This window comes from Serinus canaria, chromosome 27, assembly GCF_022539315.1.
Source record: "Serinus canaria isolate serCan28SL12 chromosome 27, serCan2020, whole genome shotgun sequence".
Lineage (NCBI taxonomy): Eukaryota > Metazoa > Chordata > Aves > Passeriformes > Fringillidae > Serinus > Serinus canaria.
The window spans coordinates 3,276,708-3,301,413 of NC_066340.1; the positions used below are offsets into that span (position 1 = coordinate 3,276,708).

Below are 24,706 nucleotides of genomic sequence, written 5' to 3' on the forward strand. Positions count from 1 at the left end.
ACGGGCTGGGGGCCGTGCGTGGCTGTGCGCTGTCGGTGGGACGGGCTCGGGGCAGAGGAAGGAGCTGCGGAGCCGCGGCCCCGGCGGGCGGAGCGGCAGCGCCCCCTGCTGGCCCCGGCCGGCCCCGCCCGCGGCGGTTCGTGCCCGGCCGCAGCCCCGGCTCCTCTGGCCGTGGCGCCCAGCGCGCAGTAATACACGGCCGCGTCCCCGACCCGGGGCCCAGCGAGCCACAGCGCGCTCGATCGCCGATCTGCCGACACCGTCAGACGCCCTTTAGGGGCTCGCACCTCCTTGGCCGCTTTAGCAGTCACGGCCAAGTATTCGGGTGCTCGGCCCGGAAGATGACGGTAGTAGTGGATGAAATCGCCAGTTTTGATATTGGGGTGTGAGCACTTGATGCTGATGCTGGTGCCCTCGACAATCTCCAGGAATGGCTCCTGCTGCAATTGGCCTCTGACCGCAGCCACTGCCAGGGAGACAAAAGGAACAAACTTCAACTTCTACTTTCCACCCAGCTCTTCCTCCCAATCCCCAGAGCAAAGCCCGCAGAAGGAGTCAGAAACACAGAGAGATAGATGAGGAGGTAAACAATTTCCAGAGGACCTTAAGATATGCAGGAATGGATGCGTCTATGAATTGTTTGTGGAGAGATGACTGAGTGAATGACAGAATGATTTGAAGAGTCGCTGGAGAATGGGAGGATGTGGGAGAATGCAACAAATGCGAAGAAGTATATTAGAGGGGGTAAGGACTGGTTTCATGAATTATAAAAAAGGAATGTTTGTGCAGGTTTTGTCGTAGAATAGAAGTTTAGGATTGATTAGAGGGAGGGATGAAGGGGAGAAGAGCTCTCGGGAAGAGCTCAGTGAAGAGACAGTAGGACGGCAGCGTCCGAGGACCTGCGGGATCACCCCATGCCCAGACCGCGGCCCCTCTGCCGCCACCTCCGCGCACCGAGCAGCAGCGCGGCCAGCGCCGCCAGCCCCGCGCCCCGACACCGCCGCATGCCGCCGCTCCGCCGGCCGAGCCTCGCTGTGGCCCTGAGCCCCGGCTCTGCTGCGGCCGGGCCGCCTCCTCTGGGCCGCCGCCAGCTCCGCCCCGGCCGGCCTCAGGCCCCGCCTCTCACGGCACCAGCACAACGAGCGGCACAACGAGCGACACAAGGACCTTTGGCATGGCCAGGGACAAGAGACAGCTCTGTCCCACCGCACACACCAGCGACACGGCGTGGCGAGCACATCCATCCTGCACACACCTGCAGCGGGCAGCTGCCGGCCCCGCTCAGCCGCTCTCAGGCTGTTTGTGAGCCTGGGCAGCTGCTGCTCTCTGCTGTTCAGGGCCAGGACAGTGCTCGGTGTCCCTGGCATGGTCAGGACATTCCCTCCCGATCAGGGACACACACGGACAGACACAGGGCCGTTCTCTCCACTGGGGAGCCACAGACAAATCCGTGCTTCACGTGTGTCCATGCAAACGGGGATGCTCCAAGGGCACCCAAGGCAGGAACACACAACCAGCCCTGGGCTCTGCTGAGGACACGTGGGGCCAAAAGCAGCAGGGCTCGAGTGTGGATGGACAAGGTTGCTGGCAAGCACATGGTATATTATTCTTTACTTACAGACAGCACAATAGGATGGAAATGAGTCCAAGTAGTCCAAAATAGTTTCCCAAGGGTAGTGTCAGGATGGACATCATGAAAACCATTGACCACACAATTGGATGCAAATTCTGGTGAGCACTGGGGTGCCATCAGGGTCCTTCCCCAAGCTCAGCCTTGCACTGACTCATCCCCTCCCTGCCCTGGGTTGTTGCACAGCTGAGGAAGCTCTCTGCACCAGGGTGTCTTGCACAGCACAGAGGTACAAGGCACTGTCAGAGAGCTCCACTTCCTCCAGCTTCAGGACACTGGATTTGCTTGTGGTGTTCAGGTATGTGGTGATTCGGCCACTGGGCCTGGGGCCACTCCCTGCTTGATAGGAGATGAGCTGTGGGGCTTGGCCTTTCCTCAGCTGGTACCAGAGCAAGGCATTAAAAGTACTGCCGTGGTATTTGCAGGTGGTGTGGAAGGGCTGTCCCTGCTTCACCGTGACTGGTCCATCTTCCTGGGTGACCGTGTCCTGCCCCCTGGTGCCTGGAAGAAAGCGATGGTGAGCAGCTCCACAGGGAAAGACAATGGGAAACAAATGGAAGTGCATGGGATGGCCCTGGTGGAGAAAACTCCCTGCCTTGTAGCAGAGTCCTGAGAGATTTTGGGCAGGAGTTTGGAGCTCTCTACTCTGCATCACCAAAAGGAGATATCGTTGTGTCCCTGCTCCTGCTCCCTCTGCCTAAAGGACCAGGGAACAGCCTGTCATGCCTGAACTGTGCGTGCTGGAACAAGAAGCACTCCAACTTCCTTGACATGCCCAGCGAGGTACAGCAGAAAGGTTCATTCCTTTTGCCTATCCATGTCACACCTGAAAGCTCCTGAGTACACACAAAGCTGAGCTTGGAAAGAGGGAGCCCTGGTTGTGTCCAGCCCAGAGAACAGTGGAAGCTGTGGCAGAGCTGTGTCAGCCTGGAGGCAGACCAGCGGGATCAACCCCATCCCTTGTTAATGTTTGTGAAGTGAGAACCTTGAGGCTCCTGGGCAGGATTTTACAGTTTCTGGGAATTTACATTAAAATGGGAAGAATGTGGGACTGTATCTCAGACAGCTGAGATCTCCTGATGTGACTGCAGGAAGATCAAAAGAGTGAGGCAGAGGGAGATGGATTTACGGGGAGAGAAAATACAGAGAAGGGGTCTGAGGTTTCTCTCCCTTCCCTTTTCCTTTACAAATCGAAGAACCTCTTGGGCAAACACAACACCACAAATAGAAGCATATTTCCTTCAGTCTTTTCCCTCTGTTCACCGTATTTCCCTAAAACGGTCTTCAGTGGGCTACTGAGGTTTTTCTCTGGGCCGCAAGAAGAAGAAGAGGGGAGGAAGGATGCCTTAGGGAAGAGGCAGGACTTACCCAGGAGCTGGCCCAGGAAGACGGTGAGGATGAGATATGCCAGGTGCATGCCGAGAGCAAGCTGCTGAGTGACCAAGCGTTTGCTGAGTGAGGCAGAGGCAGAAAGCACGTCCCAGCCCCGAGAGAGAACAGAGCTGCCGGTGTCCCAGCCGCGAGAGAGAACAGAGCTGCCGGAGTCCCAGCCCCGAGAGAGAACAAAGCTGCCGGGGTCCCAGCCCCGAGAGAGAACGGAGCTGCCGGAAACGACTCTCGGCAGGAGCAAAGGGAGCGGCGGCGGGAGCAGACAGAGCCAGGAGCTGTCCTTGCCGTGTCTCAAATGCTCCCTGTGCGTTTCTGGCTCCTCCAGCAGCAGCCCCCGATGCTCCCTCAGCCATTGGCACTGGGAGCATCCCGTGCCCTTGGGCCTCAGTGATGGGAAGGGGCTGTTCCCTCTCAGCTCGCAGTGCAGTCCTCACCTCCGCAGCTGCAATGGCCAGCTCTGCTGCACACCCAGGAATGGGCACATGAGAGCTCAGGGGCTTCTCTCCCGCTGAGGTTTCTCACCCTCCCGAGCTGTCCTCAGCTCTCTGCTGTCTCTGCTTATCTCCAAATCCAGATGGCCTTTGGAGATCCCCATGGCTGGGGACTGCACAGCCTCACAAGCATTCCCTTGTGGGTGCTCCCTAATTCCACATGACCCCCTCAAACCTCCATTATCCTCATGTTCCTCTTGTCCCTTCTTGTCACTGACAAAGCTCAGCCTGAGCCAATTCACAGCAGTTTCCTAATGGCCCATCAATTAGAAGCTGGAGAGCTCTGAGCTCTCTCTTTCTCCCCTTATCTCCTACTGTCACATTGGTGTCATTGTGTGCTTTGTTCATCACTTTCCCTTTTCCTTGTCCTTCCCTAGGAAAGGGACATGGACGTGATGTGAGCCTTAGAGAAACAGACACTCTCGCCTTTCACATACCCTGAAGGTGGCCTCTGCTGATCTTTATCAGCCCAAAGAGTTCATGAAGATACTGAAAGGCAGCAAGGAAGCCCAAAGGAAATGGGATCTCTCGAGTAAATCTCAGGGGAGAAACTTCATGTAGAGCTCAGTCTTTCAAGTCTCTCTCCAACATTTGCAGCGTTGCTAAATCCTGGCATTTGTTCTGCATGCTGGAAAGGTAACTAAATTGAAAGGAATTGGCAAATTAAATTCAGGGGGATGGTGGGTATGAGATAGCCCTTCAATGATATAAAAAGCTCCTCTACTCCCACAAATTTATTGTTTTCACTCCCGGATTTTCTGCTATTTCAGGAAGATGCTGAATGCACATCCAAGTGTATTTGTGGACACTCAGGAATAGAAGAAAATGTAAAGAAGTGAATTCTAAACTCGGGTGGGATTGAAAGTACACCTGTGCTACCCATCCCTCAGACAATGTTGCTTCTTATTCACCATGCAGGATGGAACAGAGATATTTCTGCAGAGACAGAGATGGAGATTCCTGTCGCCTCAAAAAGCCTCACTGCAAATCCCTCTCATGCCTTGACCTAATGATGCAACAGTACTCCATGGATTAGCTCCTGCGTGCCTGTCAGTGCAGCTGCTTGGTCAGCTCCCAGCCCTGGTGCTCTCAAGGAGCAGCTCTGTGCTTTGCAAAGCACGCTGAGAGCAGCAGCAGCAGCCGTGGCCGGAGGGCGAGAGGCGCTGGCAGAGGGGCAGCCCGCAGCAGTTCGGTGTGAGGCAGAGTCGGGCTCGGGAGCGAGGGGAGGCCGGGCTGTGTGTGGGGACTGTGTGAGCGCAGGTTGCGGGCGGCTTGGGGGCCGTGCGTGGCTGTGCGCTGTCGGTGGGGCGGGCTCGGGGCAGAGGAAGGAGCTGCGGAGCCGCGGCCAGGGAGGGCGGAGCGGCAGCGCCCCCTGCTGGCCCCGGCCGGCCCCGCCCACGGCGGTTCGTGCCCGGCCGCAGCCCCGGCTCCTCTGGCCGTGGCGCCCAGCGCGCAGTAATACACGGCCGCGTCCCCGCGCCGGGGCCCAGCGAGCCACAGCGCGCTCGATCGCCGATCTGCTGACACCGACATGCGTCCTTTAGGGGCTCGCACCTCCTTGGGTGCTTTAGTAGTCATGGCCAAGAGTTCGGGGCTTTGGCCCGGCAGCTGACGGTAGAAATAGATGAAATCGCCAGTTTTGATATTGGGGTGTGAGCACTTGATGCTGATGCTGGTGCCCTCGACGATCTCCAGGAATGGCTCCTGCTGCAATTGGCCTCTGACCGCAGCCACTGCCAGGGAGACAAAAGGAACAAACTTCAACTTCTACTTTCTACCCAGCTCTGTCTGAAATCTCCAGAACAAAACCCGCAGAAGGAGTCAGGAACACGGAGAGATGAGGAGGAAAGTAGTTTCCAGAGGACCTCAAGATATGCAGGAATGGATGCGTCCCTGAATTGTTTGTAAAAAGATGTCTGAGTGAATGACAGAATGATTTGGAGAGTCACTGGAGAATGGGAGGATGTGGGAGAAAGCACAAAAAGACAAGAAGAAAATTAGCAAGGCGTATGGACCGACTTTGTTATTTATAAAGAAGGAATGATTGTCCATGTTTTCGCATAGAATAGAATCAGGCCATATCTGCGGGGGTTTGGGAAGGAGAAGAGTCAGGGATGAACGGGAGAAGAGCTCTCGAGAAAAGGTCTGTGAAGAAGCCAGGCAGGACGGCATTCTCCGGGAACCTGCGGGATCTCCCCATTCCCAAACGCGGCCCCTTCGCCATCCCCGCGCACCGATCAGCAGTGCTGCCAGCGCCGGCAGCCCCGCGCCCCGACACCGCCGCATGCCGCCGCTCCGCCGGCCGAGCCTCGCTGTGCCCCTGAGCCCCGGCTCTGTGCTCTGACTGCGCCGACTCCTTTTCTCTCTTCTCCTCTCTCTCTCCATCGCCCCGGCTCCGCCTCGGTCTCAGCCCTGCGCTGGCGCCGCGCCGGCTCTCGCCCGCGCTCAGAGCACTCGGGCTCTGCACGGAAACAGCTTGGCGTCCTGGCAAATCGACTTTTCCCCTCCTCCAGCAAGGACATCCCAGCGAGAATCAGCCAGAACAGCTCCAGCTGCAGCCTGAGGCAGCAAGAGGACCCTGAACCAGGAGATGGAGCAGTTTCCCCGAGTTGCCTCCGTGCTCAAGGGCTGGAAACAGCAGCCAGGGATTTTCTGCAGATGGCAGTGAGTAGGCTAAAATCCCCATGTTCCAGCAGCTGCTCGTAGCTGAGTCTCTGGTTGCAGAGAACTTCCAGAATCTAGTCTGTATGTTTCCTTTCCAGGTGGTTGCGGGATTTTCTGGGAACAACTTCGGCAACAGAGGCCAGTTCACTGACGGTTCTTGGTTGTTTGATGTCACTCCAAACTTGTGGAGAGTGTTCTCCTTCCCACTACTCACAACATTCCTGCAACACTAGTGGTCCTACTGCTGATCCCTGAGAGACCCCAGAGCTGTCTGCCAGCTGGGGTTTGAAGCGATGGCCACAACTCTTTGGGCCTGGTAGGCCATACAATTTTCCACTCGCTTTACCACTCTGTTACTGATCCATTTTGACACCAATATGGTCCTAGAGGAAGGGTGGCAGAGGAGGCTATTGCAGCTGGGTCCCCCCCCAGTGCTGCATAAAGGGGAGCAGTCACCTCTCTTGAGCTCCTGGCAACACCTGGTCCGATGGAGCTGGGGATACTGTTGGACTTCTTTGACACAAGAGAATTTGCACTTTCCCTTGTTCAATTGCACGAGTTTCCCTTCAGCCCATTTCTCCTGCTTACTGAGGTCTGTCTGGATGCTGGCCTGACTCTCTGATGCATAAACCTCTCTTCTCAGTTTGGTGTTGTCTGCAAACCTGCTGAGGGTCCACTCTGTCCCATCACCCACATCATCAGTGAAGTTGATAAACAGGACCCATCAAGTCCTGACCATTTGGATGCACCACCAGCCACTGGTCTCCAACTTTATTTTGTGCTGCTGATCACTGATCCCTGTACCTGGCCAGTCAGTTTTCATTACACCTCACTCACCCAAAATCAACAGCTTCTCTGTGAGGCTCCGACAGGAATCCACACAAAATGTCAAAGGCTTTGCTCACATCCAGCTAGAGAAGATCCACCATTCTCTCTTCCTCACCACTCTGCCACATCACTACAGCACTTTGTCAAGAACATCAGGCATAACTTCCCCTTGGTGAGGCCACACTGACCTGCTCCTGGTGACTTTCTTATCACTTGATGCCTTGATTAGGAGAGTTTTCCAGGACTAGCTGCTCCATCACCTTCTAAGGGGCTAAGGTGAGGCTGAGAAGGCTGTAGGTCCCTGGGTTCTCCTTTTCCCCTTTTTGAAGACAGAAGTGGCATTTGCTTTGCTCCAGTATCCAGTCACCATGCTCAGCTGAAGGTAACCAAGAGTGACCTGGCAATGACAGGAGCCAGTTCCCTTACCACTTGTGTGTACATTCCAACAGGGCCCAAATATGTGCAGTTTGCTAAGGATTCCCTGACCCGATCTCCTTCCATCAAGGGGGCGTGTTCCCTGATCCTGGCTTTACCCCCAGTCTACATCTGGTATTCCTTAAGACCAGTCTTGCTAAGAAGGACTGAGGCAAAGAAGGCCTTCAGCACCTCAGCTTTTTCTCTATCCTGTGTCACCAGGGCCCTTGTCTCATTCAGCAGCAGTCCTACACTTTCCTTACTCTTCCTTTTGTCACCTTTGTCTTTATGGAAGCCCCTTTAGCATGCCTTTCTTTGTTGTAGCTAAATAAAACCTTCCACCTCTTCTCCCCCTTGCTGTATCCCTGGTGCATGACAGGAGAAGGCAAAACCAGCCACCTGAATTGTCCTGGGCTCTGTGTTTGGTGGGATACAGTCAAACCCAGGAACAAGGCCACTTCTTTGAGACAAAGACCCCTAAGATCCCAATGGAGTGACCCAGACTGACATAATTTTCTTTTAATGAACTCCTGCAGCATGTGGCGTGAGTCCTGTGCTGACGCTGATGTGTTTTGATGCAGAAACGCTTGAGCCTCTCATCTTGTCATGCAAAAGATGCCTTCATTGAGGAATGTGCCAGAAATAAAGCAGGAAGTGAAAACACAACCATTTAAGAAGCCAAACCACAGCTCACAGCATTAAATGAGATGTTTTGCATCCAAGATGAATTTGTCAGAAAATGATCACCTACAGAAGGGATACCTCTGGCAGCCTGAGTCAGTAAACGTCCATGGTGAAAGCCAGCCCAGCTCTTTCCTCTCTCATTCCCTTCTCTTGCCTCTTTCTCCTTGGGAATCAGGTGAGGCTGAAACCTTTTCTCCTTCTCTGCTTTCTCTAAAAGGAGATCTCACCTCAATGGACCACTCAGCTGATTCCACCTGTTTTCTATGATGGCTCTGTTCTATCACTCCCTCTCCTCAGCTGGACAGAGAAGAGAAAATACAAGAGCCTTCTGGGTCTAGATAAGGACAGGAAAGATCATTCATCAATTACCCTCATGAGAAAACCCAACTCAGATTGGGGAAATTAATTTGATTTATTGCAATCCAGTCAGCGTAGGGTAATGAGAAGTAAACCTAAAATCTAAAACCACCTTCCCCCCCCTACTGCTCCCTTCTTCTTCAGCTCAACTTCATTGCTAATTTTCTCCTCTCCAAATGACAGGGATTTGGAGTTGTGGTCAGTTCAACATGTCTCTGTGGCTCGTTTGTCCTTAGGTGAAGGAACTCTCACACACTTCCCCTATACCAGCATGTGGTCCCTCCCATGGGAGACAGTATCCCCAAAACTTCTCCAATGTGAGTTTTTCACATGGGCTACAGTTTTTCACAAGTCCTGCCTGCAAACCTGTGCTAGCACGGGCCTGTCACTCACATAGCCAGAGGTCCTGATGGGAGTCTGATCCAGCATGAGCTTTTATGGGGTCAGCTGGAGAACCTACCTCCCCTCTTCACTGAGGGTTGCTTCTCTCACATCTTCCCTTCCATCTCTTCTGGTTGCTGTTCCACAGTAGGTGTTTTCTCCCTTCCCAAACATGTTATCCCAGAGGTGCTTCCACCATCGCTGATGAGCTCAGCCTTGGCCAGTGGTGGATGAGTCTTAAATCCATCTGGTGTTAGCTCCCCCACAACCAAAACCTTGCCATGTAGCCCAAATCCAGAGGGTGCAAGGCAAACAGAGCCAGGCACTTCTCTGAGGTGCCCAGTGATGGGACCACAGGAAACATGCACAGGTTGGAAGCTCTGTGTGAAACATAGGAAAACCCTTCTTTATTGTTGAGGATGACCAAGCACTGGCTCACATTGCCCAGATGACTTGAGGATTCTCCGTCCTTGGGAGGACAAAAGGAGAGCTTTAGCGACAAGAAAATGAAACCCAACAGTGCAGCCCAAATGCCCAAGATTCTGAACAACAATGAACACTGGAGCAAGTTGGGAGGCATGGAGGAAAGAGACATAGCATATTATTTTGCAATGGTATCATGGCATATCTTTGGGTGACCAGTCAAGGGCTGAAACCCTGGGAGCAGCTGCACCCCTTCCAAGCAACAAGGCCACAGGCAACACCACCAGTGAGCTCCAGGCCAACTTCATTTCCCTGCATGCACCCATCAGCACTTGAGCAGAGGATTCCGCAGACACTGACACATTCCTGCCCTGGAAATCCTGAGGCGTCTCAATCTCAGCACTCAGAAGAAGCCTCCATGAAGAAATGTCTATGACATAAGCTGGGAAATGAAAAGGTGGCAACACGAAAAACAAGCACCCAGCCCGTGTCATTAGCTGGGATGTTTTCCATACATCATGAGCACCTTAGGAAATGATCACTTTCATAGAAGCCACCTCTGGGCCTGGGGCAACTCAAAGTAACTATAAAAGCCTGCCTGAATTTGTGCTCTCTCATCCACTTCTCCTGCCTCCTTCTCCTTGGGACCCAGGTGAGTCCAAAGCTCTTCTCCCTGTCCTTTTCTGGAGAAGCAGACGCGTGTTCCTATAGCCTGTTCGAGGTCTTAGTGCTGCTGCTGCTGCTGAGGGGTCAAAGAAGAACTAAGGTCTGACTTAGTGTCAAGAACCTGGCTGAGGGAGCTCTTTATTGAAGAAATATTGTGACACTTTGCAGTACTGTGTCAGGATGAGGCTGAAAACCCCTTTCTCTCACTGCCCAGTTTCTCCCTTCTGGCTTAAGCAGGTGCAATTGCAGTTCCTCTAGTGGGATGATGGACTCATGGCTGATGGCTCCTCACGTGCGCCTGTGCTCTGCTTCCTTCCCTTCCCTCTCTCTCTCAGGTGCATCTCCAGAGCCAAGACATGTCCTGCTACACCCGGTGCCAGCCCTGCCAGCCCTGTGGCCCCACCCCGCTGGGCAGCAGCTGCAATGAGCCCTGTGTCAGGCAGTGCCAGGACTCCACCGTGTTCATCCAGCCCTCGCCCGTGGTGGTGACCCTGCCTGGCCCCATCCTCAGCTCCTTCCCACAGAACACTGTGGTGGGATCCTCCACCTCTGCTGCTGTTGGCAACATCCTCAGCTCTGAGGGAGTGCCCATCAACTCTGGGGGCTTTGACCTCTCCTGCATCACCAACCGCTATGGTGGCAGCAGATGCCGTCCCTGCTAAAGTCACTGGTGCAGCCCTCACAAGGACCCCCAGGAACCCAGAAGCTGATGCTGGACTGAGGACAGAGCTCCTGGCCATCAAATTCAGAGGTGCTGAGCAACCAATGCTGCCCTTCTGAAGGAGGGCAGGCGGGGCTCTCTGAAACTGTGGCCAGTGTTTGCTTTCCCTGCCTTAGTCTCTCTTCCACCTCTCTCTTGTCTTCCATACTTCTGGACTGTGAGACTTTCAGAGCCTCTCTGGGGGATCTGCTAACCCCTCTAGGGCAGGTGGATGGATGCCCTGTTGGCTCTCCAGTGTCTGTGCCAAAGTGGGCCCAGACTTGCTGCAGTTGCATGTGATCTCTCACCACTACCACCAGTAGCCTCCTCTATAAGGGAACTAACTTCCCACTTCAATGACAATAAAGCTTTCTGCATCTCATCCTCAGCCTCAATCTTTTTTTGGTGTCCTTGTCTCAAGCTGCTGAGACCAAAAAGTGTTGCCATGGGTGGTGGAGGAAAAGGTGGGGACACAAGTAGGCCATTGATTATTCCCAGAGGAATGTGAGGGTGGAAAACACAGAAGTGGGGTCCATTCAGGCACTGTCCCTTGAAGCTGAGGAAGACATCCCTGACTACTCCACAGACAGCAGGGATCAGGCTCAGCCTTCCAACATTTCTGCTTAGATATGACTCCTTGGTCTCAGAGCATGTCCTGCAGATGGGGAGTACAACCCATCTTCAGGACCAGATCTAACAGACTCTATAGACTCTTCCCACCGTCAGTGATGGGACATCAGGTCACCCAGGGGACTTACCCCATCTCAAAGCAAAGCAGGTGTGCCAGGAAATCATCTTTCTGGAGACACAAATTCTGCAGCTGACCAGTGGTGGCCTCTGAGCTCCCCAGGTAGGACAAGCTCATAGCAGGGCCTGAATTCCTGGTCATGTGTGCATGGCTTGCTTCGTTAAGCAATCACAACTGAACCCACAGGCTACAGCACCTCCATCCCATGGCTAAACCCCACCACCATTTCCATAGATAGGACAGATAAATAGCAGGGAGATGGCTTCATGATCAGAAAATAGGCTCAAGCTGAAAACTTTATTCCCATTAGCTGCATCTCCACCTCGAACCAAGTACAGGTCAGTTTTCTCTCAAACACACTGAAGCCTGGGACACAGGACTTGCAGAAAATATCTCTGCCAAGTCCAACACTTGTGTGGTGGTCCTGGACAGTGCAGACAGACTGTCTCTGGAGGTGAATCTAACTCAAGATGTCTAGAGGATGAGAAGTGTGTGTATTTGTGTGTGCGTGTGTCTGGTCTAAGCCAGCTGACTAGTTTATCTTGAATGTCAACAGAAGAAAAATAGGTGTCTGTAAGACCTGTATTACCTGATCTGTAAGAGATCATTTTTTGTAAGAGTTGAACTAAGGCCTGAGAGTGCCCGTTTCTCTCAGCTGATGATGAATGGAGCGAAGATGAGTACCTCAATAGAAGACATCTTTTCTGGAGTCAGGAGAAATAAATTTTCCTCTACTAATGTCTTGTCTGATTTTGAACTTAGATCTTTACTTAGTTCTTCACTTCAGTTAAAACTGAAGACAGAGGCCTTAACTGCATTTAAAGGCTGTGAAATGAGGTAGGTGACTCCTTTACTGTCTCTGTATTCATGTGCCCATAGTTGCCTTTGGTTACTTCTCACCCTGGAGATTTCACGACCCCCTTAGTACTCAGCACCAAATGCTTGGCACCAGTCTCTTGGAACATGACTATTTCAGACATTCCCATGTCAGCTGAGTTCCTGACAAGGTTCTCATACCACAGCTGCAGGTAGGAGGCAAACACCCAGCCTAGCAGCCACTTAGGGAATTGCATTGCTGTTCTTTAATTGGCCTGTGTGAAGAGAGAGTACTATTCATCTCTGACAAGCCCATAAGGCCTCCCAGAGGTCAAATTCCCTGGAGCACACCAGAGGTAAAACAGAAAACAGTCTCCAAGGTGTGGCCAGCTGGAGCTTCATTGTCTTAATGAGGTGGGTGTGTGGATGTTCTTATGCTAATGATGCTGGCGACTCTCTGATGCATGATCTCATTATATGAAGCTGAGCTGGAGAGAGTTTACACTTTGTGTGCATGCACACAAAGCTCCCTTTAGTGGAATTACAGTGGTGGCAGTGAGAGGGAGAAGATCGGGAGGGGAAGCTGTCAGATCCTACTGGATGGAGAGGAAACAAGGTCAGGCAGTTGCCATCAGCTTGAAGTGAGTCAGCAAGGGGAGAGCGGCTCATCCACACATCTTCACCTGAACCCACAATAAATCTACCTCTTTCCAATGCTCTCCATTAGCCAAGGGGACCATGGCTACCTTGGGAGGACGGTGCATGAAAAAATGTCATTTGGATCATTTCCACTGGCAAATCTGGTGAGTGAAGCCTGCCCAAGACGTGTAGCACAGACTTCCAATGCCTTGCATGTTTAAGGAGAGCTGGTTTAAGGGAGATTTCTTTACCCTTTAAGTACTTTAGATTTCTGGTATATATTGCTGTGGAGGGAGAGGAGAGAAAGGGATGATTCAGGTGGTGATTTAGTCCATCTGTCTTCCACATCCACCTGAAAATATGTTTTCTCTAGAGAATTAATCAAGAATTCTCCCTTGTCTGCAAACAGTTCAGCAAAGCTACCTTTAATGGGATTCAACTCAGAGGATTTTGCCTTCAGTCTCTGAGGCTGAATATCTCTGCCCAAGTTGAGATGTCTAACATCCAGGTGCTTACTAGACTCCTGCCTTAGACCTCAGAGTCAGCCTGGCACTTCTAGAGAGCTTTTAGCCATGCTTTTAAGAAAAAAAGGGCCATGTCTCCCTCATGCTTTTTCTCTGTCTGTGAAGAAAGAAAGGGGGTAAGATGAGGAGATAGGAGTATTTCACCATAGATATTTCAGCTTAGTTAGCAGTAATTCTTCCTCTGACTCTGAAATGGCAAAATTGCAAAGAGGTGGATCATACCCCTAGTAGCTATGCTGAGAAGCAGACATCAGTGAAGGAACTGGAGGTATTTGCAAAAGCTTCCTGTTCTGAGGCTTAAAAGAAAACAATTATAGGAGACCTTGAGTAGTGACTGGCATACCAACCTGCTGCCCTGTGTGGCTGCAGCTCAGTCTCAATCCCTTGTAATAAACTGACATAGAAGAGGTGGGAAAATCTCTTGCAGTGTCACATTATCATGGCAGTATTTGTAATCCTCAGTTGCATTTGATGACACACACCTCAGTATTGCCTGCCTTGGAGACTACAAGTTATGTTATTGCCCTCCTACTTGTAACAGCTTTTTCCAGAGCTGGAGTGCCTCAGCCTGGTGTCCATATTTTCCTAAGTGGGATTTTCATCTCACAGAAGCAACTGCATTGCTCATACTGTAAAGGAGATGCACAATCTGATAAACATTTCTCCAAGTGTTCATTTGTTGGGGTACTCCTGATTTTCAGGGTTAGATCTAGTTGTCCAAATGTGTTTCATCAGGGGAGGATTGCTGTGAAAATTTTAACATAGGAAAAGTGCCATTTTCCCACGCTGTGCACCAACTGCATTTTCAGGGATGGTGATTTTTTTTTTTTTTTTACTACTTGTAGCATCTGAAGGACCAGCACAAGCATCCAAACTTTCACAGAAACTTTTCTTTCTTTGCAGACAGACCTCAACACTTGGAAGGACATGGCAAATGGGACAAGTGTAAAAGAGTTCATCCTTCTTGGCTTCCCAGGGACATGGCAACTCCGAGTCTCCTTTGTGGTGGTGTTTGCACTGATGTACACCCTGACAGTGATAGGTAATGCATCCATCATAGCCCTTGTGTGGAGAAGCAGCAACCTACACACCCCAATGTACTTTTTCCTCTGTAATCTCTCCTTTCTGGAGATCTGGTACACTACAGGTGTTGTTCCCAAAGCCATAGGAGTCATGCTGGGGACTAGCCAGACCATCTCCTTCAGTGTCTGCATCTTCCAGTTGTTTTTTCTTCTCTCTCTAGGCTCCACTGAGTGTTTTCTCCTGTCTGTCATGGCCTATGACCGCTACTTAGCCATATGTTGCCCCCTGAGGTACAGCTCCCTCATGAGCAGTGTCCTCTCTGTTCGGCTGGCACTCAGCTCCTGGCTGGGAGGTTTTATGGCCATTTCCCTGCTGGCCTTTCTGACGTCCAGGCTGACTTTCTGTGGGCCAGATGTCATCAATCATTTTCTATGTGATATAGATTCCTGCCTTGCCCTCTCCTGCAGCGATACATGGCATGTGGAGCTAGCAACCTTCCTTGTCTCTATAATTGTTGTGGTGGCCTCCTGTGTGGTCACCCTGGTCTCCTACATGTACATCATCTCTTCCATCCTGCGGATCCAGTCAGGTCATGGCCGGAAAAAGGCCTTTTCCACCTGCTCTGCCCATCTCAGTGTTGTCACTATCTGGTATGGCTCCACCATGTTCCTGTATGTCAAGCCATCAGCCCAGAACTCCCTGGATCTGAACAAAATCGTGAATACCTTTAACACAGTGGTAACTCCTTTGTTGAACCCCTTCATTTACACACTCAGAAACCAAGAGGTCAAGCTCGCTCTGGGACGGGCTTTCCAGAAAAAGTGAAGTGACTTTTCACAGGGCATCGGTTGAACAAAGATTCATCCCTGCCCTCCCATGACTTCTGCCCTGCAGAAGATCCCCTCTGAAGTGTAGGTCTGTGTGGACATCCCAGGCAGTGAGAAGCCACCAACTCCCCAGTGAGCTTATATCACCTTACAGCCACCTCTGGCTGGGCTGAGCCTCAGTTCAGCTCTCCCACCACCCTCTGTTCATTCCCAGGTAATTCAGAATGCCTCCCAGTCCTTTAAAGTGCTGTGCTTGGAAAGGGTCACAAACCCTGCCCATAAATGGTTCTCTAACAGAGCTGGAGGAGTGGTACTCCCACAGGTTTCTACCCCAGCTTGCCAAGTGCTTAATTTTGTCAGGGTTTGTCTGAATCTCCTAAAGAAATCCGAGGAACTTTAGGAAACATTGCTTTAGGAAGTAGACATGTGTTTTTCCATTTAGCTGGATATTTTGTGATGTATCTATGCCACATTCTTGTAGCTTTTTCATCAAATCATACTCTGATTCAAGATAAAATTTGGCAGTGTCTGATATCTCTACTTACAGTCATTATTCCTAGCATAAGACTGCAAACAAAATTTGCATAATTCCTCTTCTTTCCTCTCCTTAGTATCTGAATCTACTCTCTTGTTTTTAATTAAAATTATGCAAAATTGTGTGCCTCATACTACATGTGTCAGGGCATTTCCACATCTAAAACCCCACATCATTTTTAGCAGTACATTGTTCCACCCATTTTGGGCTTTGTTGTGGAAAAACTTTAATGTGATTGGCAAAGCACTCAAGTGCAGAGCTGTGGAAGGCTGGCTGGGAAGCCAGTCTCTCTTTACACTCATTGGGAGGACATTAGCACTTCCAAACAATGCTTGCTTTCCCCCCCCCCCCCCCCCAATTTTCATTTCAGAACAGATTAACCATGTTCTCAAAGCTTTTCTTTTTGCACACTGAAAGCAAAGATAGTCCATGTAACCACTTCATAATGAGGAGGCATCAGCTCCTCATCATGGTAAACACACCTTTATGGAGAGTGTGGGATTCATTTCACCTGAGCATAGAGCTCTCCAATTGAGATGATTGAGTCTGAACTGAACACCTACTCCTCCCTTCTAGAAGCAATGGCACTTCTGGAGGAGATTCCCAAACCTTCTGCATCCACCTGGGCACTTGGCACTTAGCCCTGTATCCAGGCCCGGGCACCAATGCCCAAGGCACAGACTGATTCCCACCCTTTGTCAGCTGTGCTCCTTTTCAATGGCATTTGGGAAAATGCCTTGGACAGCAGAGAGTCTGAGACTGGATTTATCCTCAGACAGACATCACTGCTTGTCATTTCTGCCTAGGAATGATGCATTTTGGAAAGAATTGTGTATTTGGAGTGTTAAATCCCTCTACAGTCTTGGAAAGCAACAAAAAGCAGATTTGAAATGTCCAAGAAATCCAAGACACAGCAGAGTGTGTGAGACCTGCTGTGAATTTCTCTTCAACACTGCTTAGAGCCCTCTGAGATAAACAGCAGCATGCAAAGCCTCACACATCATCAAAATCCCTGGATCTAAAAGCAACTGTGAAAGTCATACGAGTATGTGCTTCACAGTACCACAGCATCCCCTTCCAGGGATGGGGCAGCCAGAGCTTCTCTGGACAGCCTGTGCCAGGGCCTCACTACCCTCACAGGGAAGAACTTTTTCTTAGTAAGTAGTACAAATATATCCTGTTTCAGTGGGAAGCCATTCCCCCTTGTCCTATCACTCCACGCCCTTGTAAAAGATAGAGAATTCATCTCTCTTGTAGCCTCTTTGGGCACTGGAATGTGATTTAAGGTATCCCCAAAACCATCTTCAGGCTAAATATATTCATCTCTCCCAGCCCTGTCTCCATGGCAGAAGGGCTGCAGCCCTTCGAGCAACTTTGTGACCTAATCTAGGCCTACTTCACCACCTTCACATTGGGGACCCCAGAACTGGACACAGCACTCCAGCTGGGGTCTCACAAGAGCAGAGAACTGGGGGAACCACTTTTCTATACCTGGTAGTCAGTCTTCTTCTGAGGCAATGCAATTCTGGGATACAATTCCGGGGCTGCATGTGAACGTTGCAGGTCATGTCCAGCCTCTCATTCACCAGCACACCCAAGTCCTTCTTGGCTGGGCTGCTCTCAGTTTACTCATGACCCAGTGTCCATCCTTGGGAATGACCCAACCCAAATTCAGGACCTTACACTTGGCCTTCTTGAGCTTCATGAGGATTTCATGGGCCCACCTCTCTGTCCTGAAGAAGACTAGGTTGTAGGAGCACAACAAACTGTGGACTCTGCTGGGGACACCTGGGGTCAACTGCAGCAGTGTTGGAGCACTGTGAGGAAGGACAATGAGCCAGACAAGCCCATGATATTTTCTGTGCTGCACAAAGAGAGCATGAGTTAAAACAAGACAGAATTTTCTCCTGATAGCAGAATTGGGCACGTTGGGGTAAAAACCAGTTGCAGAGTCCATGGACACAGGGAGGGAAAAAGTGACCACAGGGAGAGAAAGAGATAGATAGGACATATCCTCATGCACAGGAGTCCTTGGGCATCCAGCTGAGGATTGCTGGAAGTCAAACAGGCCCACCATAGTTATCCAGACTGTAATATTACCTGCCCGGCCTGGGCCCATGCAGTACATAAGCTGAGTTTTCTGCCTGCACTGCTGCATTCCTGCCTTAGAAATCCTGGGGCCTTTAATCCCAGGGATCAGAAGAAGCCTTCATTGGGGAACAGGCATGGAACAAACCTGGAAATGAAAAGGCAGCAGTGTAGGAAATGAAAGCACAGCCCATATCATTAGGTGTGCTGGTTTGCATTCAAGATGAGCTTGCTGGGAAATTGTTACCTCTGCAAAGGCTGCCCCTGGTCCTGCGGCAGTGAAGGGCAGGTATAAAAGGCAGCCTGAGTCTCTGCTCTCTCATCCACTTCTCTTGCTTCCTTCTGCTTGGGAACCAGGTGAGTCTGAAGCCCCTTCTCTTTCCCTGCCAAAGTGAAATCTCTTCTTGGGGGACATCTCGAGTGATGTTGGCTTTCTCATATTTGGAGATTGGGGTATCTGGTCGTGAGAGAGAAAAGCGTGGAGGAGGCTGGCATAGAGAGAGCCTGGTGATGGTGGTGCCTTTTGCTTTATGGCCTGGCAGAGACCTTCCTGAGTCAGGCTGCTCTTTGTAGGGCTCCTGGCCCAGTCTCCAGCTTCCCAGCCATGATGGCCTTGGCTCTTTTGTGATGGGGTAACCAGACTGCTCCTCACCTACCCACCCAGCCACCCAGCCAGCCACCCACCCAGCCTTGTGCTCTGTTTCCTCTTTGCTCTCTCTGCCAGGTGCACTTGCAGCCTCAAGACATGTCCTGCAACACCCAGTGCCGTCCCTGCCAGCCCTGTGGCCCCACCCCACTGGCCAACAGCTGCAATGAGTGCTGTGTCAGGCAGTGCCAGGACTCCACTGTTGTCATTGAGCCACCTGCTGTGGTGGTGACCCTGCCTGGGCCCATCCTGAGCTCCTTCCCACAGAACACTGTGGTGGGATCCTCCACCTCTGCTGCTGTTGGCAACATCCTCAGCTCTGACGGAGTGCCCATCAACTCTGGGGGCTTTGACATCTCCAGCATCACCAGGCGCTATGGTGGAAGGAGGGGCCTCCCCTGCTAATGGTGCTGGTCTTGGGAAATGCCCCCCGGATCTCCAGGCATGGTGCTGGACAAAGGAAGAATCTTCAGGTCATTTCTTTCAGAGGAACTGACCGTCTTTAGTTCCTCCTGAAAATTCTGGAAAGAAGGGCCCAGCTCAGGCACTTCAAAAGCCCTTGTCTTTCCTACGCATCTCCTTGTTTCTATTTTCATTGTGTCCTTCTGCTCCCCTCAGCTGCAAGGCTCCTCCAAGCCAGCCTGCACTCTATAGGCAAGGCAAATGGGTGCCCTCCATTGACTTCATCATGGCCAAGAGGTGAAGTGTCCTGCTTGTCCATCCAGATCCCTGAACTGAGGGCCTGTGCTTGTAAAAACTTGATTCCTTCTTTAAACTCAATAAAGATTTTTGCATCTCAATCTGGGTCTCCAGGTTGTCCTTCCTTTCCCATATGCCCTTGCAAGCTGCCGGGGTAGAATGGTGTTGATCCTGGCAGGGGATAAGGTGACAATGTAGTGAGATCCTTCATCCAGAAAACTGTGAGGTTGGGATACACTGCAGAGGGTCCTATGTGGGGAACAATCCTGGGGCAGGATGCAAAACATTCCCAGCTACCCTATGGTGATCAGTGTCTCTGCCCAGATATACCCCAAACACCTCCTGCAAAAGCCTCATGCAACATCTAGAATTCCTTGGGAGGTCCTGGAAACAAACCAACCTGCAGTATCATGGGAATGCAGCACCTCTTGCTCTGGTCAGTGCTGTGCTGGGGTAGGCAGAAAATGTTCCCAAAGGATGTCAGAAGTGTGGTTGTGTGGAATCGCCTCAGAGCTGGCCCAAGGCCTCGTCTCCATCTTGACTCCACTGCCCAATCTCAGACCATGGCCAGCAAAAATGGGCATGGGCAGCTGGGATCAGTTCCTCATTGCAGCCCTACTGCCACACATAAGGCCCATGGCAGAGCCCAGGTTTTGGCAGGTGTGCAGGCCTGGCACCATTCCCAAGTCAGTGCTGGGATTAACCACTCTGGGCCTCACACTGGAGTCCCTGTGAGCCCTCATGGGCCAATGCAGTCCAAGGAAAGTAATGGAAGCCCACAGACCCTTCACTGCTCGGGGGTACCTTGTCTCTCCCAACCACAGATGGAACAGCTCTGCTCAGGCTCAGGGACTCAAAGGCCCTGCTGTGTAAGGTCCTTTTCTGGACCAGTGCTTCCCCAAAAAAGCTCTGTGCAAAGTCATTCTGGACACAATCAGCAGTATCTGTGAGCTGTCTGTGGCAGAGTAGTTTTGTTCACAAATGTCCCTCTTGCTTAGTCTGATCCTCTTGGGGCACTGTTTTGATCAAAAGCACATCAGAGGCCTCAGTCAGGAAGGGCTGGATAAACAGCATCCATCCATCCATCCATCCATGATGGAGAATGTGTAAATTGCCATTTCCCTATCTGGGAGTCTGGAATGCAGACAGGTGTCCTTTTCTTCCAGAAAGTGAGGTTGTGAAGTCCTTTGATGGCATTGCCTCCTCTTGCCCGTTTGACCAACAGTCGGTCAGGATGACAGAGGTATCAGGGCACTGAATACATCTCTCTTGGCATCCAGGTTGATGGGGACTGGGTAAGCCAAGTTCTGCAGACTGCAGTTCTAATGAATGTCTGTACCCTGCGCATACCTGTTGGAAATCCCCACATTTTCACTATCCCTTCAGTGTTTATAGATGGTGGGTAACAGGGCTGATGACAGCATGGCACAGAGTGTCCCCAGAGAAAGTTGGGCCTACTAGTGTACAATATTCTTCTTCCTTTCCATGACGTGGCCATGGCAGTAATCTCCGAGTTTCTGTGAAAAAATCTGGCTTTACTATTAATGCAGAAATTTAGTTTTTTTTTTTTTTTTTCTGTGATACTCCAAAATTTCTTTTTCGACTTCCACCCTCACTTAAGTGAGTGATTAAAAGGTTTAGACATCTCAGATGTCTACAGTTCCCTGAATATAGGGAAGAAGCTGATGAAGACAAAGCTAAGCTCAAACAGCAGCTCAAACAGCAGCCTTTTCAACACTAAAAGTTCCCTGCACAGTCTTCCTGCTGGAGATTTAGGGAAGAGTCTCTGAAGTCCTCCATCTCTTTGGCCTTGTGATACCCAGCCTCAGCTTTTCACCCACAAGACCTGCACTGCTGTCACTGGGTAAATTGCTAATATAGGGGCGATTCAGCTCCTTGCTCTGCCTGGCACCCTTGGAGTCCCCCATTCTCTCTCTGCTCCACAGTCAGACCCAGGGCACAAGCACCACTCCTGCCCAGGGACACTGTGACATCTGCACCACAGAGCAACTGCTGGGGCATCCAATCTGCCCAATAACCCTGTTTATTGGCTTCCCCTGTGCAACACACAGTGTCTCTGTCCTTCCAGTCCAGTGCACACCAATAACATGTACTGTGATTCTTTAATTCAATATTTGGGCCAAGATCTCAGCCTGACACAGCACCAGGCTGATGATCTGGATGAATACATGAAGGAGGGCTGTGTCCCACACACCTGGAAGCACCAACAATTCACTGGAAGCAGATCCATCTGGACACAGCCTGAACAAGGAGAGTAAGTAGGATTCCTTATTCTTTCTCCAGGATAAACCAAACCCCAACCTTTTGAATGCTCTAGCAGCTGTGTCCTGACCTGGTGAGGCAGGCAGAGGGGGCGCTGCCCATCATGCTGAGGCCGTCCCAATCCTGTTACACTCAACTAAATTCAGGATCTAAATCAGTAGTCCTTGTTGGGGCTTGACATCACCATCAGTGGAGTATGAGCTCTGGAGGATCATGACAAGCAGGGTTCAGGAAATTGATTGATTACAGTGCCTCTTTTTGGAGAGATTTCCAGGAGGTTGATGCCATTACCTTTCAACTGCACTTGAGCTCCTACTGCTTTGCAAAGCTCTTGCACAGAGCCATGGAGAGTGTCCCTGCCATGAGCAACACAATCTATTTGTGAGGAGAGACACAAAAGGCCATGGGTTCATATACACCTGTCAAATATGCACCTGTGCTACATTCACATTAGTCTGGTTGCACACAAGAGCACCAAAGACATGAACACATGAAGGAACACGCCCTGCTGTGAACTCTGCTGAGGACACCAGGAGACAGCCACAGCAGGGCTGGAGCCTTGTGGGGAAGGGCAAGGCCCCAGGCAAGCTCACAGCATTGTTTGTGTACTCACAGACTGCTCAGAGAGTGGACAAGTCAAAACAAGACAGAAGTTTTTCCTGAGGGCAGAGTTAGGTAGGATGGGGTCAGAGCCTGCAGCCCAATGCACACAAATGGGAAGACAACAACAAAAAACCATCAGGAGCTGAGGAGGGAGGAATAGGGAAGGATAAGGTCCATTCTCATGCACAGGAATCCTTCAGCATCCAGCAGCAGACTGGGTTTTTAAAGAGGTAATATAAAGGACCCAAGGAATCACAGACTACTAGACCTCACCACTGTGCCTGGGGAGATCATGGAACAGGTGCTCATGAAAGCAACTGTAAGTCATACTCAGACAAGGAGGTGATCCAAAACAGACAGCAAGGCTGCTCTTAGGGCAAGTCATGTCTGAGCAATCTGGTGGCCTTCAAGGATGGAGTGACTGAAACAGTCAGCAAGGGAAGACTGGCCAGTGTCATCTACCTAAACTTCTGTCAGGCCTTCAACACAGTACACAAAAAATCCTTATCTCCAAATTGGAGAAATGGTGTAGTTGGTTGACCCTGGCTTGTTGCCAGGCACCCACCAAAGCCACTCTATCACTCTCCTCTACAAGTGGATGGGGGAGAGAAAATATAACAATGGCTCATGAGTTGAGATAAGGACTGGAAGAGACCTCTCACCAAATACTGTCACAGGCAAAACTGACTCAACTAAGGCATATTAATTGAATTTATTACAAACAAAATCAGAGGGGGATAATGAGAAGTAAAATAAGTCTTATAAAAATAACCCAAAAACCTGAACATCTGCCCCTACCTCACCTTCCTTCCCAGCTTTATCCCCTCCTCCCCCCTAGCAGAGCAGGGAGACAAGAATGGGGCTCATGGTCAATTCATCATAGGTTGTCCCTGCTGCTGCTCAAGGAGAGGAGTGGGAGTTCTTCCCCTGCTCCAGGGTGGGGTCCCTCCCATGGGAGAAGTTCTCCATTAACTTCTCCAAAATGAGAAGGAGGCTAGGAACCATATCCCACAGGCTATGGTTCCCCAAGAACTGCTACAATGTGGGGCACTCTTCCATGGGGTCAGTCCTTCAGGAACCCTCACAAAGTAATTCCAGCAAACCTGCTCCAGCATGGGCTCCTCTCTTCACAGGTCTCTGCCAGGACTCTGCTCCTGCACAGGCTTCCCTCAGGGTCATGGCCTCCTCTCAGGCATTCACCTGCTCTGGTGTTGGCTCCTCCAGGGGCTGCAGGTGCATCTCTGCACTCCCATGCGCTCTGTGGGCTGCAGGGCCACAGCTGCCTCACCATGGTCTTCACCATGGGCTGCAGAGGAATCTCAGCTCTGGAGGCTGGAGCAGCTCCTGCTCCTCCTTCTCCACTGGTGTGTGCAGAGATCTTTCTCTCACATATTCTCACTCTGCTTTCCTCTGGCCCCAACTACATACATGCAATAATTTTTTTCCTTTTTTAATGTGTTATTCTTGAGGCATCACTTCCATTTCTGATGGGCTCAGCCTTGGTCAGTGGTGGGTCTGTCTTGGAGCCTGCTGGCTTTGGCTCTGCTGGACACTGAGGAAGCTTCCAGCAACTTCTCACAGAAGCCACCCCTGTAGCCCTCCTGCTACCAAAACCAGGCCATGCAAACCCAATACACGTAGATTTGAAGGGTGTACTATTGTGAATATGAAAATAGCTGGATGGGCACAGCTTTAGTCTGTGGCTCTATGACCATATGGAGGTAGGGGAAGAGGGGCATGTCTCAAGGCTCTGTCTTGGGACTGGTGCTTTTTCATATCTTTTTAAATCACAGGGATATTAGATCGAGTGTCCCCTTGGCATGTCTGCAAATGACACAAAGCTGAGCCATGCAGCTGACACTACAGGAGATTTCCATCCAAGGAGACCTGGAGAAACTTGAGAAGTAGGCCCATGAGAACCTGATGAAGTTTAAGAACTTCAAGTGCAGGGTGCAGCACCTGCATTAGGAAATCCCAGACATGAGGACAGATTGGGAGATAAACTCATTGAGAGCAGACCTGTGAAGAAGGAATTGGGAGTTCTGGTGGACAAAAACCTGGACATGAGCCAAGTTGGCACTTGCAGTCCAGAAAGCCATCCTGGGCTACATCACAAAAGGCCTGACTGGCAGGCTGAGGACAGTGATTCTCCTCATCTACTCTGATCTGGTGAGACCCCAGATGGGTTCAGACATGAAGTCTTCAGACATGGACCTGCTAGAGACGGTCCAAAGGAAGCCACAAAGATGCTCAGAGGGCTGGAGCAGCTCTGCTGTGTAGACAGGCTGAAAGAGTTGGAGTTGTTCCACATGGAAAAGAGAAGGCTTAGAGGACACCTCATTGAGGCCAGTCAGTATGTGAAGGGGGCTTACAAAAAGAAGGATGACATCTGAGTTTTTACACAGGCAGATACTGATAGGATAAAGTGGAATGGTTTAAACTAAAAGAGGAAAGATGTAGATTTGATGTTAGGAACAAATTCCTTACTCAAAGGGTGGTGAGGCAATGGAACTTCATATAGAAGCTGAGGCTGCCACATCCCTGGAAGTGTTCAAGGCCAGGTTGGATGGGGCTTGGAACAATCTCATCTAGTGAGTGTCACTGCTTCTCTTTATGAAGGAGTTCCATCCAGACCAAGCCATTCTGTG

The 24,706-nt window shown here is 50.9% G+C and overlaps 4 protein-coding genes and 1 gene segment (V, D, J or C); 3 read left to right on the forward strand and 2 right to left on the reverse strand.

The window, feature by feature from the left end:
• Window positions 1–1,607: 1,607 nt before the first annotated feature.
• On the reverse strand, window positions 1,608–3,121 carry LOC127060847 (T cell receptor alpha variable 1-2-like). The segment is given in 2 exon segments: window positions 1,608–2,131; window positions 2,999–3,121. Coding segments are annotated over 2 exon segments (396 nt in total).
• Window positions 3,122–4,587: 1,466 nt separating this feature from the next.
• LOC108963618 (uncharacterized) lies at window positions 4,588–6,171 on the reverse strand. Its single transcript, XM_050985615.1, has 2 exons — window positions 5,745–6,171; window positions 4,588–5,243 (listed from the first exon to the last, which is right to left on the reverse strand). Exons 1-2 carry the CDS (start codon window positions 5,893–5,895, stop codon window positions 4,600–4,602), a joined length of 795 nt encoding a protein of 264 aa, XP_050841572.1. The 5' UTR covers window positions 5,896–6,171; the 3' UTR covers window positions 4,588–4,599.
• Window positions 6,172–9,754: 3,583 nt separating this feature from the next.
• LOC108963621 (feather keratin Cos1-2) lies at window positions 9,755–11,009 on the forward strand. Its single transcript, XM_030233862.2, has 2 exons — window positions 9,755–9,913; window positions 10,263–11,009. The coding sequence occupies exon 2, from the start codon at window positions 10,284–10,286 to the stop codon at window positions 10,587–10,589; it is 306 nt and encodes a 101-aa protein (XP_030089722.1). The 5' UTR covers window positions 9,755–9,913; window positions 10,263–10,283; the 3' UTR covers window positions 10,590–11,009.
• A 1,643-nt stretch (window positions 11,010–12,652) lies between these two features.
• LOC103824578 (olfactory receptor 6F1) lies at window positions 12,653–16,089 on the forward strand. 3 transcript variants are annotated; one of them, XM_018925016.3, is made up of 3 exons: window positions 12,653–12,832; window positions 12,919–12,994; window positions 14,258–16,089. In XM_018925016.3, exons 1-3 carry the CDS (start codon window positions 12,669–12,671, stop codon window positions 15,200–15,202), a joined length of 1,185 nt encoding a protein of 394 aa, XP_018780561.2. In that variant the 5' UTR covers window positions 12,653–12,668; the 3' UTR covers window positions 15,203–16,089. The 3 variants fall into 3 exon arrangements, with proteins under 3 accessions (XP_018780561.2, XP_009098120.2, XP_030089718.1); XM_009099872.4 differs by having other exon boundaries at window positions 12,653–12,807; XM_030233858.2 differs by having other exon boundaries at window positions 12,653–12,994; window positions 14,262–16,089.
• Window positions 16,090–18,030: 1,941 nt separating this feature from the next.
• LOC103824579 (feather keratin Cos1-1/Cos1-3/Cos2-1-like) lies at window positions 18,031–19,273 on the forward strand. Its single transcript, XM_030233859.2, has 2 exons — window positions 18,031–18,184; window positions 18,552–19,273. The coding sequence occupies exon 2, from the start codon at window positions 18,573–18,575 to the stop codon at window positions 18,876–18,878; it is 306 nt and encodes a 101-aa protein (XP_030089719.2). The 5' UTR covers window positions 18,031–18,184; window positions 18,552–18,572; the 3' UTR covers window positions 18,879–19,273.
• Window positions 19,274–24,706: the final 5,433 nt, after the last annotated feature.